Genomic DNA, 19,956 nt, shown 5'->3' on the forward strand with positions numbered 1-19,956 from the left:
TGTCAGTATAGTTAAGATAGCCTGTGATTCACGTGAGCAGATTTCTACCATCCTCTGTTATGTCCTTGTACAAATATATTTATTTGTTCTGATTTTATTACTTAAAGTACCCTCTCTTTTCCCTCAGTAGGCAGCCCTCTTCTCATTAACAAGCATAACACAGTGTTTAGTATAGACTCCAGTATATAATTTACTTCACTTCTTGCCAATTCACAGATTTCTTAGTTCTTACCACTTCATTACCTTCAATTATTAAACTTTTAACAAGTTTCACCACACTTACAAAACAAAACACTTGCAATACAAAGTAAATCATGACCACCACCACCACCACAGACTGACGAAACTATAGGCAAATTTCTCAAACAGAGAAACTTGCATCAATGGAAGTCAACATCGCAGAATTACAAAAAAAAAAGGGGCTTACATGCATATTAAACTTTAACAACCAAAGGAGTAGATATGTACAGGACTACAGGTACAGCAACACCAAATCATCACCAGATATGGATCATAAATCTAAAAGTAGTTGCTAAAAGCGTTCAGCTTATGTTGCAACTTCCTCCATCAAGCAGCACTCACCTACATTTAGCTGATACATGCCAACACCAAGAGATATGCCATATAAAGTAAAAGAAGCCTATAGAAAAAAAATACACTCAAATTGTGCAAATTGTATTGAAGGCAAAAGAAAAATCTGAACATTCACTTGTGATAATAAGCTTAAACATACCATCAATGATCATCAAATAACATATAGTCAGCATCCATGTCACTGCCGCCAGAAAATTCATAATAATCATAGTCCTCGGAGACAATGTCGATATCAGATAGACCAGAAGGATAATCCTCCTCCAAAGAATCCCAATCATTAAGTTTAGCATCATATGCATAGTCTTCGGTAGAGTCATATGGCAGTCTAAGATCCTTCATCTGGTCAGATAGCCTTTTTGCTAAATCATGTTCAAGCTTAGGAACATTGAAACACTGCCGTATATCAAGAGATTCAAGATGAGGACACTTCTCAATAATGGCCATCAAGCCATTATTTGTCATCTTGTTTCCAAAGAGCTGTAGATGCCGTAGTCCAGGCATGTTTTCTGCGACAGCTAGAGCATCCTCATCGCATTCAATATGTGGCCATCTAAACCCATGTTTGTTAAAGCTGAATGACTTCAGCTGAGGGCAATAACGCCCTGCAACTTCAAAAGATTGTTGTGAGACGGGAATATAATAAAGGCGGAGTTCCTCCAATAACGGAAGTTTTTTAAGCATTTCGCTTAACCCTTCATTTGATACGCCATAGCAACATACAAGTTGTAGACGTCTAAGCCGACCTGATCTGTTAATGTCGGAAAGTAAGGCCACGAGTCAATATTTAGCTGTGACCACCAGAGGTATATGCTACATTTATATGGCTATCGCTAAGCACAAATCAATAGCATGCAAACTCCATAAAAAGATTATATTCCAGACATTTTTTCACTTAAACTGATGGCTAATTAATTGCATTCTTTATTTATAAAACACAAAAGTACACAAAAGTGCAACCTCGGAGTGTTCCGTGCGTTACCTTATTCAAGAGAAGTACACTATAAAAGAACTCCATATATATATATATATATATATATATATATATATATATACTTGCATATCATAATCATTAAATTTACAATGTATTAATATTTGTTGCTAATTTGAAAAGCAATGTGATAACTAGGTCATTTGAGATATCTAATATATGGGGAATTACAAAACAGGCTCTAAGTAAATATACAGTATACCTTTATTTTTCTTTAACATTAATTTGTAAATATTAGAATCACATTTCAACAACAATTAAGTTTAACACATCGAATCTAACATAGAAGTTTATCTAAATTTAAAAATCAAATGTAACATAGAATCTAGGGGATGTTTCTTTGTGGGAAAATTTTCCACTTTTCTATTTTCTGTTTTTCTAAAATTTTCATTTCTAAGAAAACAGTTGAAAACTGAGAAAATGTGTTTCAAATGTCACTTTTCTATTTTCTTAAAAATATTAAATAAAATGAAAAGATAATTTGAGTAAATATATAAAAGAGCAATTAATAAAATTATTTTAACATTTCATAATTTAATTTTATATACATATTTCTTTAACATGTTTATAATCACCTTTTTTAAATAAAATATCATTAAAGATGACAAATAAAATATGAATAGGTTGAATAATGAATCTTTATAATTATATGACCCTAAATATATATATACTATTTTGTAGCTTTTATTAGAAAATCCATTTAATAATTATATACAAAAATTTTGAATTTTTTTCTAGAAAATAACTCATAACTAAGTTTTAGTCGGAAGTCTTTTCTTTATTCATATAACATATAAGTTATTATTTATTATATTATTAAGTTCTTTTATATAATGTAAATAGTCATATTAAAAAAATTATATAATTATTATTTTAATCAAACTAATAAAATAATTGTTAAATTAAACTATTTTGATTTTTTTTATTACAAATATGTATTGAACTTTTTAATTTAAAAATATGATATTATATTGTTGAAAATTTATAAGCTCCATAAGGTAAGTTAGTAGTATATTAGTTGTTTACTTTACTATTTTTTTGTTAACTTTCTAAGTAAACTTACAAAATTGTTAATTGACCTTATAAAATTAAAAATGATAAAAATATAAAAAAGTTTATGTTTGGTAGGAATCTATCTTAGGTGTTTAACTACCGGCTGTGTTTTTTTTACTTTTCTAAGTTTAGAAAACATCAAAATGTTGTTTTTTCATACTTTTCATATCTGTAGTTATAATTTGGAAAAACACTGGAAAACCGTGTTTTCTATTTTTCCAGTTTTTTGTTTTGAAAATTTTGCATTTGAACATGTTTTTTGTTTTTCTAGTTTTCTTAAAAAAAAATCTAGAAAACAGTTGAAGTAAACAGGCCCTATGAAAACTTTTATTCATATAATTTTAACAATAAAATTATATGTAATAGTGTTATTTTGATCTTAATGTTTTCTTAGATTCTATTTTCATTCACAAAAACTTTTTGGAGTGAAAATTAAAATCTAAATGCAATGTTATGTAAGATTCTATAGTGTTTTTTACTGTTCTTCATATAAGATTGTTCTTCATGGAGCAATGACGTACATGTTCTTAATGGAGCAATGACGTATGATAACTCCGGTGAGCGGGCGGCTCTGTCCGACGCCGTTCCTGGACCTTCTGGGTATAAATGAGGTGTAGCTGCTGGTCGGGCGCCTGCAAAACAACACCGGAAGGGGGGTTTGGCTCCCACGGCGCCTCCGGTGTAAGAATAAGAACAGGGTTTTTGGAGAAGATGAAGGTGTATATGTGTAATTGAAAGGTTGCTGTGTGTGTATGGATATATGAGAGAGAGTGAGTGTGCAAGAGTGTATATTTTTCTAACCCCTAAACCCTTCAGTCTTGGGGGTATATATATTCAAAGGTAGGGGTTAGGGATTGTTACCTCTAAATCAGGGCCGTTGGATCTTGGGAGCGGAGGACGCCTGACTTGGGTGGATTGCTTACACGTGTCCAGGGGAGGACCACCTCCAGAGTGTCCTAACGGCCTTCTGACACGCGTCGTGCTTGTCTGGTGCGTTGGTTGTTGAGAGCTGTCACAGTCACGTGCCCACGTACCCTTCCTTGGCGGGCTGCGGGATGTGCATGTGCTTGCTGGGACCCCCCTAATGGTGGCCTTAGCCCCGATCCAGATCCGGGTAGGCAGGTGGTCCGGCTCCCGGGTTGGTTCTGGATCCGGGTAATGGGGTGGACCCGGGGCGGTCTCTCCGTCTGGTTGTTATGGGAGAGGGGGGTCTTGGTCCATCGATCGAGCCCAGTATCCTTTAGATCCAGGTTAAGTCCTAGCCGGGTCTCTTATACCCTATCATTTGCCCCCCACTCCCTTATGCGGATTTTCTGGATGAGGGAGTAGAGTATAATTAAGTTGCCTTGGGAGAAAAATTTCTGCTCCTGGTTGCGCCCCAATCCGGATTAAGGTAGAATATTTGCTGATTTTAGAAAAATTTCTGCTCCTGGTTGCCCCCCAATCCGAATCTGGTGTAGTAGAAGCCAATCCGGATTAAGGTAGAATATTTGCTGCTTTTAGAAAAATTTATGCTCCTGGTTGCCCCCCAATCCGGATCTGGTGTAGTAGATGCCAATCCGGATTAAGGTAGAATTTATGATGCTTTAGAAAAATTTCTGCTCTCGGTTGCCCTCCAATCCGGATCTGGTGTAGTAGATGCCAATCCGGATTAAGGTAGAATATTTGCTGCTTTTAGAAAAATTTCTGCTCCTGGATGCCCCCCAATCCGGATTTGGGGTAGCATGGAGATATCCGGATTGACCTTGGGTAATTTTCTCTTCCAAATCTGTATCCGGCTGACAACGACCCGGATTAGGGCTTTTGATCCGAGTAGTGGGCCGTGGAATTTGAAAAGTCGTGGAGTTGTAACGTCTTTCAGTTTATTCCCTCCCACGAATTTGAATTTTTGGGCAGTTTTTTTTTTCCTAAAAACTCGGCCCATAATCATTATGGGTTTAATTTGCATTTATATGTGTGTAATTACACATATATATGTATTTTTCTTTTTTTTGTAACTGCTTCTGGAACCAGTAGGATCCTGCCACGTGGCAGGGGCAGTTTCTCTTTCCTGGGCCTATAAAAGGCTGCCTCCCCTCTTCCATTTCATTTTTTATTTTCACCCAAAAAACGCAAGTCTCTTTGCCTTTTTATTTTCTCTTTCAAATCCCTCGGAGTTCTTCAAAGTCTTGGAGTCTCTTCGCCATTTCCACCGCCGTTCCGTCTTTTCTTGCTCTCGTGTTCGACAAATCTGTAAGCCTTTCTCTTCTTACTATTTCTCTTTCGATTTCTTGCGCTTTATTTTCGAGTTTTTGCATGCTCCGATTTAGTGGTAGAGTTGTTGTTTTTGATTTGTTTCTGTGGTGGGTATGTTTGTTTTGCGGTTTTGTGTGTTTAAATATGTATTTTGTGGGTTTTTTGGTTTGATTTCGGCTGTTTTATTTGTCAATTTTCTAGGTTTTGTAAAGTTGTTCTTCATGTTCTTGATAGGAAAATTTGTGTGTATATGTAAAGGTTTTATGTTTTGCTCTATGATTCTCCAAATCACTGTTTATGGGTTAGGGTTTTTGCTTTGGACCCGGGTAGGGGGAATCAGATCCGGATCCGATTTAGTATACTTGGGTAGAATTGCATGCCCTAGGATTTGTGATTTGTGTTTGGTTGCTCGGGATCCGGATCTGGGTGTTTGCCATTAGGATCCGGGTACATGGGTGTGGTTTTAAGCTTTTGGCTGCTATGGATCTGGGTATTTGCCATCAAGATCCGGGTCCATGGTGGTTTGGTTTTTTGGATTGTAGTTAACATGATCCGGATCGTTGATGTTTTTCCGGGTTGGACTTGCATTGGTGGTCCGGATCATTAGGTTATGGTAAAACTAACATAACGTACCTGATCCGGACCGCTTAGCAAAATAAATAAAATCTGTAGGGCCCAGGCTAACTGATCTTCATTTTAATAGGTATATGGTCCGGACCAAGGAACGGGCTAGGAAAGTCTATAACTGCTACCCCAACTTTTCTGACGAAGAGAGTGATCCGGATTCATCTGGTAGAGAACAGATCCGGGGCGAGATGGTGAGGAAAGGGTCCGGATCTGTGGGAACAATTACGAGCTTCCGGTTCAAGAGGCTTCCGGAGAACTCGATTATCTTTACACCAGAAGGCCGTTGGTCGAACATCAAATACCACTTTGTGAGGAAACCTGGCGAGTTCGATAATAGCATTTACTATGCCCGGGTTAGGTATGAGAGGCATGAGGACGGCCACCAGGGAGTGTATGATCAGGGTGCCCTAGAAGATGCTTTTGCTTCGTTCGGGATTAGCCGAGATCATTACCAACTGAAGGACTTTTATGCGGAGGCCGACCCGGCCGACATGGACAAAGCAATTCGGGCCGCATTTCAGTTAACTCCTGATATCGCGTGAAGGTGGCCGGAACCTCATGAGAGGATTTTCTACCGACCCTCAGATGGCTTCGTTCCGGTTTGGCTGGAGCACTTAAGATCCAGGCTCGCTGCCACATTTTTATCAAACATTTGTGCAAGTACGTCTTCAGAATATCCCCAATGCAAATAACCCCCAACGGAATTAAGTCTATGACCTGGTTCATATCTTGCTGCAACAAGGCCGGGCTCCTGCCCACTTTCAAATTGTTCCATCAGATTTTCTACCTTCCCCGATCAAGTCAGAAACCATTTTATGAGCTTAGGTTCCGGGCAGCAGAATGTGGCTTTGGTCCGGGTAGGTCTAAACCGGTCATGCACCAAACCTCTTTGAAGCATTGGAACGGGGAGATCCTTATGTTAAAAGGCTTTGACTTAGAATTTCTCCCTTATTTTACAACTGGGGAAGTCAGAACAAAATTCAATCCGGAGATCTTAGAAGGGGAGGCGGTAGATCAAATGAGGAAGTTCTGTGGTAGTCTCGGGTTCCAACCAACCCGGGATACTTTTATGAATCATAAATTGCTTTTCCAACTTGGATGTAAGTTTTTCTTTAATCTATGCTGCCCGTGATCCGGATCCTTCGCCCTGCTTGACGATCCGGATTATGTTTCCTTTTCCTCTTTACGTGTAGCTAGTTTTGATAGAATTCTTGCCTGGCCTTTGATTCGGGTCCCTTGTTTTGCCTGCTGATCCGAATCAACGTCCAGTTTGCTTTTTTACTTGTAGCTTGTTTGAATGAAATGTTTTCCCATGATCCGGATCATAGTACATTTTGCTTTGTTGTCCCTTGACCCGGGTTGCTTTGTCCAGTACATTTATCCTGTCCTGATAGTTCTTTTTTCTTCTTTTGCAGGTTTGCCGCATTACAATCCTTCATTCAGAGTGATAATGTCTACTTCAGCTTATGCAGCAGCTTTCAACTCCCTGGGCTTGGCCTATAAGACCACAAAAGGGGCCCCTGGGACTGGATCCGGATCTGCGGATGCCGAGGGTGGTGCCGAGTCTTCTGCCCCCCGGAACGTGGCTAGTCCGGGCAACGTTCCTTAAACGAGGATCCGGATGTCCAGGAGATTTCTGAGGAGGGCCCTCCTTCGAAGAAGAGGAAGTCTGCCCCGGGTAAGCCTCCCCGCGGTAAAGCCGTTGTCTCTGACCGGGTCGTCTGCGATTCGGATGGGAAGGGCCCGGATGGGGGGCCTATCAAGATAGGGACAAAGACCCTGGTTGACCTGGCCGGGTTCATGTCTAGTATCCCTTCTCCAGATGACTATGAGGAGGTTGATGGATACAGCATGGCGGCTGCCTTGAAGAGGGTCACCGGGCAATGGGGGCAGGTATTTAAAATTTCCATGCTTTTGGTTTCGGGTTGTGCCCCCCATTTTTTTCTGTACTTGGTTTATTTCTGTCTTGTTTCAGCTCGGGAGTGCCATATCTATCTGCTCAGATATTGCTTTTACGGAGGTCCGGGAGGCCAATAACCGGACCAATATTGAGAAGATACGGGCGGATACTCTGCAGGGAGAGCTGGAGGAAGCCTGGGAGGGATTCTGGGTGGTGGAATCCGGATTGAATGAGAAACTGAAGGAGTCTGAGGACCGGGCTGAGGGGCTTGCCAAAGAAGTAGAGAAGCTCAAAGCCGAACTTGCTGCCAAGGAAAACTTGAACAAGGAGGCTATAATTGCCGAATTCAAGGCCAGTGATGTTTATGACTTCGAGGATGCCCAGGCCGGGGTGCCCGAGGTCCGCAGGTCCTGGGTCGTTGCCGAACGTCACATCAAGACCGACCCCTTGGCATCCTGGGAGAGCTTCATCCAGGAGTTCCTTGCTGCGAAGGCTGCAGTTGAGCAGGGTCAGGGGGAACCGGAATCATATGACGGTCCAACCCCCAGCTTCGTTTAGATCCGGACCAGCATTGATAGGCTTTTCGGGCCCAGCCCTGTAATTTTACTTTTACTAGGATTTGTGATTTTCGTACCTAAACTTGGGTCGTTTATAATATTTGAATTTGTTCCGGATTGATGGCAATCCGGATCCTGCTTTTTAGTTTTACTGTTGTTGCTTTGACCTTTTCTTCAATCAAAAAATATTTGCTTTTGTTTCCATCTGCAGTTTTCGTTTTTATGAGTTGTCCGGATCCTTGCACAAATGCTCTTGATCCGGGCTGTGGCTGAGGCCCCCAATCCGGATTGGGTTTATATCCGGGTTGTTCCGGGTATGAAGCCTTATCCGGGTTGACCTTGTTTTTGCTGTAGTATATCAATCTGGATTCGAATGCTTATCGTTTTTGATATTTGATTTTAAATTTGGTTACAATCCGGGCATGATTCCCACCCGGGTTGATGTATGCTTGTTTGCTTTATGTACTTAGAAAATATGAGTACATAATGGTTGTTTCCAATCCGGATTCGAATGCGTATCCGGGTTGGTTTTTGCTTTCGAATTCGCTTGTAGTCCGGGTATGATACCAACCCGTTTTGATGTTTGCTTGTTTGCTTGTTTGCTTTATGTACTTAGAAAATATGAGTACATAATGGTTGTTTCCAATCCGGATTCGAATGTGTATCCAGGTTGGTTTTTGCTTTCGAATTCGCTTGTAGTCCGGGTGTGATACCAACCCGTTTTGATGTTTGCTTGTTTGCTTTATGTACTTAGAAAATATGAGTACATAATGATTGTTTCCAATCCGGATTTGGATGCTTATCTGGGTTGATTTTTATTTTTGAATTTGCTTTCAATCCGGGCATGATACCCACCCGGGTTGATGATTGCTCTATTACTTAGATTTTTTCTAAGCAAATAGTGGTTGCTTTGTTTTTTGCTTGGAATCCGGTTATGAGACTATATCCGGATTGATTTTTGCTTTGTTTACTAGTAATTTAAAAGTAATAACTTTTCTAAGAAAGGAAAATTCTTTTCATTGACTTGAAATTTTCTTCATACAAAATATGGGATCATAGGTTGGTTGCTTGCCATAGGCTACAAGTTTTGGTTGCTTCTTCTACTGGTAAAATTTTTTGAGCCTGAGTCCATGCCATGTATTTGGTATCTCAGACTCATCCATGTTCATGAGCTTGTATGATCCTGGCCTTAGAACTTCCTTGACTTTATATGGGCCTTCCCACCTTGGCATTAGCTTCCCAGTGTTGGTGGGGTCTGAAGCTTCTGTGTCTCGAAGGACCAAGTCTCCAACTTGAAAGTTTTTGACCCGGGACTTCTTGCTGAAGTGCTCTTTTGTTTTCTCTTTATACTTTTCCATTCTTGCCACCGCCTGGTCTCGGACTTTATCAATTAGCTCAATATTTGTCCCGAGCCCCTCCTCATTCGCTATCTCATCAAAATTGATTGCTCGATGGGAGGGGGATCCTACTTCAATTGGTAGCATAGCTTCAGTTCCATAAGCCAGTTTGAAGGGGGTTTCTCCTGTGCTTGTTCGGGGGCTTGTTCTGTATGCCTAGAGTACATTAGGCAATTCTTCTGGCCATTTGTTTTTGCGTTCCCTGAGCCTCTTCTCTATCCCCCTGAGAAGTATTTGATTGGTTACTTCAACTTGGCCATTCCCTTGAGGGTAGGCTACAGATGATTTCTTATGCCGAATGCCCCGTTCTTGAAGGTAGGATTCGAATTCTGAACCAACGAACTGTGGGCCATTGTCTGAGACCAGTACTCTCGGGATCCCGAACCTCATCAGGATGTTGTCCATGAATTTGATGCAATCTTGTTGGTTTATTATTCTCATGGCCTTTGCTTCTACCCATTTTGTCATGTAATCAATTGAGACTAGTAAGTACCTGAGGTCTCCTTTGGCCCTGGGAAAGGGTCCCATGATATCAATTCCCCATACGGCAAATGGGATTGGTGACAAGATTGAGGAGGGTAGGACTGGGCTCATCCGGGTGACATTGCTGAATAACTGACATTCCTTGCACTTTTTCACAAAGTCTATTGCATCCTGGTGGATAGTAGGCCAGTAGTACCCTTGTCTTATGATTTTGTGAGCTAGGGCTTTTGCTGACATATGATCCCCGCATATTCCTTCATGAACTTCCATAAGACAATACCGTGCCTCTCTTGGGCCTATGCACTTCAGGATTGGGGAGGAGAAGGTCCGGCGATAGAGTATACCCTCTTCGATGAAGAATTTTGAAGTTTTGGCTTTTAACCTTTGAGCCTTCCCTTTATCTTCCGGGAGCTCTCCCATCTCCAGATAGTTAATAAATGGAGTCATCCAATTCGGACTGTTTTCTATTTCCATGACCTCTTCAACTTCTATGCTTGGTTTCTGCAATTCTTCGAAGTAGACGGAGCAATCCAGGTCTGATGAATTTTGAACAAGTTTAGATAGTGCATCAGCTTCTGAATTCTCCTCTCTGCAGATTTGGATGACTTGGGTTTTTGGTATCAAGGCGAGGTAGCTTTGGACCAGAGCCTGGTACTTGGCTAGAACTGGATCCTTGGCTATGTACTCGTCGTTTGTTTGCTTTACCACGATCTGGGAGTCGCTGTAGATTTTTGGATCCTGGATCCTGAGGGTTTTTGCTAGCTTCAATCCTGCAATCAAGGCCTCGTAATCTGCTTGGTTGTTCGTTGCTGAAAAGCCAAAGGAGATGGCTGTTTGGATTGTGAAACCTTCGGGGCTCTTTAGGATGAGCCCGACTCCTGATCTTTCATTCGTTGAAGAACCATCAACTTTGAGAGCCCAGGCTCCTATGTCTTGATCAGTGTTTCTCTCAGGGTCAATGCTCATGGGCCCAGGCTCTTCTTCCGGGAAATTACATTCTATGATGAAATCAGCTAGAGCCTGGGCTTTGATTGTTGTCCTTGGAATGAAACTCAAGTTGAACTGACTCAGCTCCACTGCCCAATTTACCAATCTTCCTGAGATATCTGGCTTGTGTATTATCTTCCTTAAGGGTTGGTTAGTTACGACCCGTATCTCCCTTCCCTGGAAGTAGTGTCTGAGCTTTCTGGATGTTGTGACCAAGGCAAAAGCAAACTTTTCTAGCCTCGGGTCTCGGGTCTCCGCGTCTTTTAGCACTTGGCTCACTTAATAAACTGGTTGCTGTTTGTCGTTCTCTTCCCTGATCAAGGCTGCTCCAACTGCCATGGCCCCTGCTGATAGGTAAAGGGATAGGGGCTCCCCGGGCTGGGCTTTGGTGAGCACGGGGTTGAGAAAGGTACCTTTTGATTTCTTCAAATGCGCTTTGGCATTCTGGGCTCCAATTAACTTCTCTCTTATTGGTTGCTCCTTTTAACAGGTCAAAGAAGGGTAGGCATCTCTCGGCTAACTTTGAGATGAATCTTCTGAGTGCCGCCAGTGACCCCGCTAGCTTCTGCACATCTTTTTGTGTTCTGGGAGGTTTCATTTCCTGGATTGCTTTTATCTTTTCTGGGTTGACTTCAATTCCCCGGTTGCTTATCATGAATCCAAGAAATTTTCCTGCCCCTACTCCAAATGTGCACTTTTCTGGATTGAGCCTGAGTGAGTATTTTCTCAAGTTGTCGAAGCATTCTCTCAGGTCTCCTATGTGCCCGGGGATGCTTGTGGACTTTGCAATCATGTCGTCGACATATGATTCTAGGTTCCTTCCAATCTGGTCTTTGAAGATTTTATTCATTGCTCTTTGGTATGTTGTTCCCGCATTAGTCAATCCGAAAGGCAGCATCACATAGGCATAGACCGCCCTATGGGTGATGAAGGCTGTCTTTAGGATATCCTTGGGATTCATCTTGATCTGGTTGTACCCCCAGTAGGCGTCCCTGAAACTTAGCATTATGTGGCCGGATGTTGCGTCGATCAATTGATCAATATTTGGCAAAGGGTAGGGGTCTTTGGGGCACGCACTGTTCAAGTCTGTGTAGTCGATACACATTCTCCATTTCCCGTTTGCTTTTTTCACCATCACAACATTTGCCAACCATTCTGGGTACTTGACTTCGCATATTATTCCAGCTTTGAGTAGTTTCTCAATTTCTTCATCAATTGCTTTCTGCCTTTTTAGGGCAAAATTTCTTCTCTTTTGCTTGACTGGCTTCCTCTCTGGGTTGACGTCCAAGCTGTGCATTGCTATGGATTCATCCAACCCGGGCATGTCTCTTGGGGTCCAAGCAAATATATCAGAGTACCCTTGGAGTAGTGATACCAGGTCTTTTCTGAAATTAGCCTCGAGGCCGGACCCTATCTTTATCCTCTTGGAAGGATCGCTTGCACTGATCAGAATAGTTTCCGTTTCTACAGCGGCCTCTATTTTGGAATGATCCATATTTGATACCAATTGTTGGATCCGGGCCTCTGTATTTTTCTTCATATAGATTTGACCCTGGGTTGTCATCTCCTTTTGGTTGCTTTCCCCTACTTCAATTGTTTCAGGGTTGGTTGCTTGCACAGTAGGGTTGGTTTGGCCAAGGCCAAGGCCTAGGCTCAGTTCAATCTCTTCTGTGACTTGGTTGCTTTTTTGCTCTTCTGAGCTTTGTTTGGTTGCTTTTGGATCTGAGAGGGACTTTATGATCTGAACTTCTTTTCTTACATCATCCCTTGAGTGGGGGCGATGTTTCTTAATACTTTCCTGTTTCCGGAGTACCACAGTCTTTCTCTTGTTGTCTTGATCTCTTGTTGTCTTGATGAGTTTCAGCCATTACCAGAGCCTGGCTATAACATCTTTCAGCTACCTCATAGTCTCCCTTGATTTCTCCTACCCCGGTTGGAGTTGGGAATTTGATTTTCAAGTGTGATATGGAGGTGATTGCTTGGATCCTGGTCAGGGCTGAGCGCCCGATTATGCCGTTGTGGGAAGAGGGAGTATTGATCACATAGAATTTTATCACAGGGGTAACTTGGTTTGGGGCCGATCCAAATATGACTGGCAAGTATAAGGTTCCCTGGATCGGGACCAAGTTGTTCCCGAACCCATAGAGAGGGTCCTCTTGGCATTCATTGGAGCGTACGCTCCCAAGCTTCATCCTGTCCACAGGATGCTTGAAGAGTATGTTTACTGAAGATCCATTATCTATCAGCATCCTTCTTACTTCGTTGTCAAAAATATCAAGTGTTACCACCAAGGCTTCGTTGTGATTCGGGTTAACCCCTTCATAATCCTTGTTGCTGAATGAGATCATCATCTCTGGGTAGGATTGGACGGAGAACACTTCATCTCCTAAGCCCGGGCTCCTAGGGGGAGAGTGCGACCCTCCTAGGACCACATTTACTACATTCTTACCTTTCCCTTGCCTTTCTTCTCTCTGATTTGTCTCCCGTGAGATGTATTGATTCAAGTTTCCTTTCTTAACTTGATCTTCAATGAAGTATTTGAGAGAGATACAATTCTCAGTTTTGTGCCCATGGGTTTCATGATAGTCGCACTGCCTGTTGTAAGGTCTGCTCTCTGAGGGAGTCTGCATTGGCATTGGAGGATAATAAAATGGCTTTCCCTTGATCTCCTTCAGTATTTCTTCCCGGGTTCTGTTTAGTGGTGTTCATTCTGGCTCTTGCCTAGGCTCTCTTGCTTGCCTAGGTGGACCGGGATCGCTTTTGGATTCTGTCTTAGGACCCAATCTTTGAAATATTGGAGTGTTTTGTACAACATTTGTCTGCTGGGTTTGGTTGCTTTGTTTGAACTTTTTCTCCTGATGATAACCCCCTTTCGGTCGGTCATCAGAAGATTTGTTCCTGGATCCTCCATTCCGAGTCATTCTCATCGCCTGGAGAACGTCTGTTTCTTTTATGAACCGGGCTGCCATTGAGTAGGCAGCCGCCAGGCTTTGGGGCTCTTTGTTTATCAACTCAACAATGTACCTCTCATTGTGTTCTAGATCCAGGTTCCTTCGAAATATGCTTAGAGCCTCTCTTTCATCAAGATTCGAGACTTTGTTAATGGCTTTCTGGAATCTCCGCATATAAGTTGAGAGTGCTTCATTATCATACTGGCGGATTGTCTCCAGATGACACATGTGCATTTCATGTGTCTTATTGGCTCTGAATCTTCTAAGGAAGGCTCCTCTGAATTCTTTCCAGGAGTGAATGCTTCTTGATGGGATCCTGCTGAACCATCTTTGAGCCCCCTTTGAGGGTCGAGGCGAAGAATCTGGATTTGGTTAAGTCGTTGTAATAATATATCTGAGCTATCTGTTCGAAGTAGTTGAGGTGCTCTTCCGGATCCCCCAATCCATCGAAAGAGTCGAAGTTGTAATGCTTGAGATTTTTCTATTGAGGGATGGCTTCTAGGGAGTGGCTGAAGGGCGTGAGGGTCTCCCCAACTTCCAACCCGGAATCTTTCTCCATTTTTCTCTGGAGCTCGTAAATCATGTCTTTAAGATCCTTCTGGCCCTCCTCTTCATCTCTGGCCCTCCTCTTCATCGTCAGAAATGAGCTCGGGCGTAGGGTCCCTCCGAGTTCTTTTGCCTTTTGTTTTAGCTAGAAGCCTCTCCTTCTCCAGCTACATTCTTTTCTAAATTTTTTGCTCCAGCTTTGCTTCTTCTTCCTTTCTTATCTGTTCTCTGATTTCTTCCAACTTTTTCTTTCTGGTTGCTTCTGTCTCCTTCTTACTAGGCTCTTTCTGACTCTTTTTTGCCTTAGCTCCAATTCGGTCGAAGACAGATCTCCTGGATTGCTGAGAATCCCCGGACTCTTCTTGCTCTTCATCTTGCTCATACTCTATCTGGAGCCGGGCTTGTTCATCTCTGTAGAGCCTGATTGCTTCAGCAAGTTCATGGCTTGTTAAGTTAGCCATATGCTCCTCTGCAACTGGAACATTGGTGTACTTGTACTGATTGAGTTCTATGACATTTCTGGCATCCCGGGGCGTTACTAGCCTTTCCAAGACCGGGGTGTGTTGTGTCAATGGTTGCTCCTGGAGGGTCTCTCGATCTCCCCCAGGTTCGTGAGCCTGAGAGTGGTCCTGATCCTGGACCTGGATACTGGCGGATGGCCTACCAGCCGTACTTTTTCCTGCTCTTGCCATTACCACAATTGTACAAACTGACCAAGATTTGAGGCTACAAATGTGGATCTGAGGTTGCTTTTTTGAAGATTACAAAAAATTTCCAGAATAACAGCAAACAAACTTTCTGGGCTTTGCTAACAATAATACTAAACAAGAACAGCAGGCTCTAGAACACAAAAGAAAATATGCAAGCTAAAACAATTCTGGGTTTTAAAATTATCAAGACTATCAAACCCCAGGCTTCAAGACTATCAAGATTATCAAACCCTAAACAACAAAAATTTAACAAACAAGAGCGGGCTCACACAAACGTGGCCTAAAGTAACGAGCTCACACAAACGTGGCTAAAATGAACATTCATATTCAAGAAAGGGTATGGTTATTTGTGTTCTTACAGGCTTAAAAGTGGACTCTCTTAAGAGTTTGCTGATGAAGATGAATCCAGGGGCACCGAGACCCAAGGATGTCGCCCCCTCCTTCTAGCGCCAAATGATAACTCCGGTGAGCGGGCGGCTCCGTCCGACGCCGTTCCTGGACCTTCTGGGTATAAATGAGGTGTACCTGGTGGTTGGGCGCCTGCAAAACAACACCGGAAGGGGCGTTTGGCTCCCACGGCGCCTCCGGTGTAAGAATAAGAACAGGGTTTTTGGAGAAGATGAAGGTGTATATGTGTAATTGAAAGGTTATTGTGTGTGTATGGATATATGAGAGAGAGTGAGTGTGCAAGAGTGTATATTTTTCTAACCCCTAAACCCTTCAGGGGGTATATATGTCCCAAAGGTAGGGTTTAGGGGTTGTTACCTCTAAATCAGGGCCGTTGGATCTTGGGAGCGGAGGACGCCTGACTTTGGTGGATTGCTTACACGTGTCCAGGGGAGGACCACCTCCAGAGTGTCCTAACGGCCTTCTGACACGCGCCGTGCTTGTCTGGTGCGTTGGTTGTTGATAACTGTCACAGTCACGTGTCCACGTACCCTTCCTTGGCGGGTTGCGGGATGTGCATGTGCTTGCTGGGACCCACCTAATGGTGGCCTTAGCCCCGATCCAGATCCGGGTAGGCAGGTGGTCCGGCTCCCGGGTTGGTTCCGGATCCAGGTAATGGGGTGGACCCGGGCCGGTCTCTCCATCTGGTTGTTCTGGGAGAGGGGGGTCTTGGTCCATCGATCGAGCCTAGTATCCTTTAGATCCAGGTTAAGTCCCAGCCGGGTCTCTTATAACCTATCAACGTACATGTTCTTCATGGAGCAATGACGTACACACACACTATCCAGTAGAAGAAAAGTACAAAAAATAGAAGACACGAATATAACATTGCAAGTTGCACCAAAAATGTAGCAGAATAAGAGATTGGATAAATTTAGAACTCATGATTTAAGCCAGAAATTTGGTCAGATTCTATCGGAAAGATATATCTACAATATTTGGTGCCAAACTATTAAACAATTTTGCAATCAAAATTTAAACCAGTATTTGTTGTGATGGCACCGCAATGTGAATTTATATAGAGGTGCAGTACGGACACTAGAACATACTTCTTCCAAATATAGAGAAATAAACAGGAAATATAGAAAAAAACTCTTCTCCTTAAACTGCTTTCAATCTCCTCTTACATCTTCACCAAAAGCTAATAGCATCAGTCTATCTTTTCCATGATATATTACCACATGACGATCAAATATAAAAGTCATAGGATACAAGATTGTTATTTTCAGTCAGAGCTCAAACTAAAACCAAAACTGTGATAGCAATTTTGATGAAGAATTTTAGTAGGGTGCAAGTGATCACTGGTGAACCATGGCAGTCTTTTATCCTTTACTCATTTAAAAGGTAAAGGCATAATTACAAAAACCTTATAACTGTATGTCTCACAACCCTTTTTACTTTTCATAAAAATTAAACTCTAAATACTTCAAGATTAGATATCCTTATAGAGGAGAACCTTAAAAATTAATCCTAATATTAAGGAAACTACTAATAATCAATATATGCTTTCTTCGTACTAATGAAAATCACTATCACTCATCTAATTATTCCACAACCATAGCCTGCAATATACTATGCATTTGGCAATCTACTCATCTAGTGCAATTAACTTCCCAGTGTATTACAAAAAATAAATCCTACATAGATACAAATATCATTTTAGTTCTGTGCAGTGCATCAGAACACTATTACAAATGACAAAACAGGAACCACTTCCCATCAAACTAACTAGGTATTGAACTAACATGTCAAATAAACAAAAACAATGGAGCAAAAACAAGGTAAGTGCTAAACGCAATAATATAAAAATGACTAAATCTTTCAAGCTCAAACATTTCGGCCTGTGAAAACTTCATTCCCAAATGTAGCAAGCACAAGAAATATATCACTTCCCATCAAATTGATATAAACAACTGTACACAACAAATAGAGCAACATTCAGGTGAGAACCAAATGATCAACATATTTTCTGCGTTGTGGTTCTGCACAACCTCGGGTTTCACACTTCATCGGCTCTCTCACCTAAATTTCACCATAAAAATATACAAAATTTGGTTTAAATAGAAACCAAACATTCCCGAACCGTAAGAACCGCCAAGTTCAACATACAAGACAAAATTTCAACAGATTCCCTATTTCATACCCTAATTCTACAACAGTGAACCTTACAAGAACCTAAGTCATCCTTACGATTCTCCTTTAGCTGTTGGTTCCCATTCAATCCAAACCCTAAATCCATAATAAAACCGAAACACTAAAGAAAAAACCCTATCTTGATCTTTACGTAATTTCAATTACTTGTATGATATTCTTTACGGAATTTCAATTAACTAAACGTCACGTATGCACAATAAACACAACATATCAATAAAACATAAATCAAACACATAACAAAATATCCAACAAAAAATTAACCAAACCCAAATTCCATATAATTATCGAAAAACCCGAACAAACAAAAATCATTATACCTCTCGGAGACGTATCGAAGCAGGTCATCAGTAGCGAAATCCTGGACACAAAACTCCACCAATTGTCCACAACTCAAATCAACAGCCTTCTTAGCTAATTTCTCCATTTCTAATTCAGATACCGAATCCATTTTATGTAAATTACTAGAATGCCCCAAATTGATGACCCGCCACATAGCCGGGTCGGAGCAGATTGTGCGCCACGTTTTGCACACTTTTCGAGCACTCACTAACACCCCTTCTGTGCCTAGACGTTGTAGAATCGATGACGTCAAGTCGGCCGGAAGTTCTAGCCAGTTCCGGTGAGGAATCGCCGGCGGGGACGGTGTAATTGAGGGTGACGTCATGGTCCAGGGCACGATGGTTCGAAAGAAATTACAATGGGGTGTAGGATAGAAGATATAGAGGCACAGGAACGTGCAGACCTTTGGTATACATTGTTTCTACCGGGTCGGCCTAAATTTATATCCATATTTATTTATTTTTTTGAATTTGGATTGAGATGGATTGGTTTCGGATTTTTTCGGATTTTTGATAGACCGATCCATATCCGGATCAGTTCAGATTATAGATTTCGGAGCGGACATCCGCTCCATTTATATATATTTATTTATTAACATAAATTATTATAATATTTATCTAAAATTGATAATTCCGAAAAATATTAAAATATAAGTAGAATACAACGAAGTCCAAAAAATATATTAGGAACTAAAACTCACTTTTTGAAACAAACATACTATTGGGTTCTACATTATTTTAATTTTAACGATAAAAAAATTGATGTTGTGAAATGAAAGTGTTATATGAATTGAGACTTGGTTTATGCCGCTCTAAAAAGTAAAAGAATTAGGGTTATAAAAATAGACTGAACTATAGAGACCGAACCAAATAAAATATAAATAATACGACTTGACTCGAAGATAATACGTTTAAAATTAGAATTATTTAAATATTTGTAGTACATTATATATATATATATAAACCGGATCGGGTTATTAACAGATCGTATCGGCCTAAATCCATATTCCCTCCATTTATAATCGGATTTTTCTTATCGGACCGGATCTCAGGTCGAATTTTTAATAGGTCAATCAATATCCACTAAAATGACCTCGGATCGAGTCGGATCGGATTTTCGCTCCATTGACAGGCCTACTTGCGGTTATATATATAAATATTAAAATAACATGATTGCTAGCGGGTATATATTTATAAATATAAAAATAACATGATCGCTAAATACAATAATTTTTTATTTCATGCAGTAATTCGTAAATATCTTATTGCCCCTAGCCCTTTTTTGTTTTGTGTTTTCTTATTTAACAACATTTACTCGGTCTGCAGTTTTTCAAATAGTCGATGCAAGATATTTGTAGTTTTAATGTTGGGAAAGAATTTTTTCGGTCACTCAACATATCGTGTTTTTAAAAATTTATTATTCAACTATAATTTTTTTTTTTACTCGTTAATGTTACCTTCATATTTTTTTAGTCACTAACATTAGGTTTGGATTTGATTATTAGTATTATGTCAATTTTTTGTAATATTATTGAAATATAGTGGTAGTCTGTAATATTTTAATTATTTGACATATGTCCCCCAAAACGTTTACGTTGATATATGTATCTTTTTAATGTTTTTAGTACTTTATGATTAGTTTTCTAATTTGATTGTATTGAATTTTTTATTTTCTTATGAAATCTCTTACTTCAATCAAAAAAATCTCCTATGAATTTTAATAGTATCTTCTACCTTGTATACGTAGTAGTTAAATATTCCTCTTAATTGGCTAAAACAATTGTTGACTTGTTACTCCTATTAGGATTATATTAGCATTGTTGACGGATTGGATATCTCTTCCTAATAATTTTGGTTTTGAATTTAGTACCCCACCTAAATAATAACAGACGTATATAATCTGATTTTATGCGTATATTTATAATATACATACGTCTGTTCTGACCAGATGTTTAAAATAATATGCGTCCTTCCTACAACAGACGTATA

At 40.7% G+C, this 19,956-nt stretch overlaps 1 protein-coding gene across 2 annotated transcripts; it reads right to left on the minus strand.

Moving 5' to 3' along the window:
- Positions 1-217: 217 nt before the first annotated feature.
- Positions 218-18,365, minus strand: LOC141676477 (putative F-box/LRR-repeat protein 9). 2 transcript variants are annotated; one of them, XM_074482132.1, is made up of 3 exons: positions 17,947-18,365; positions 734-1,342; positions 218-592 (listed from the first exon to the last, which is right to left on the minus strand). In XM_074482132.1, exons 1-2 carry the CDS (start codon positions 18,291-18,293, stop codon positions 736-738), a joined length of 954 nt encoding a protein of 317 aa, XP_074338233.1. In that variant the 5' UTR covers positions 18,294-18,365; the 3' UTR covers positions 218-592; positions 734-735. The 2 variants fall into 2 exon arrangements, with proteins under 2 accessions (XP_074338233.1, XP_074338232.1); XM_074482131.1 differs by having other exon boundaries at positions 218-640; positions 17,947-18,363.
- Positions 18,366-19,956: the final 1,591 nt, after the last annotated feature.

The sequence above is a fragment of the Apium graveolens genome, chromosome 8 (assembly GCF_009905375.1).
Source record: "Apium graveolens cultivar Ventura chromosome 8, ASM990537v1, whole genome shotgun sequence".
Lineage (NCBI taxonomy): Eukaryota > Viridiplantae > Streptophyta > Magnoliopsida > Apiales > Apiaceae > Apium > Apium graveolens.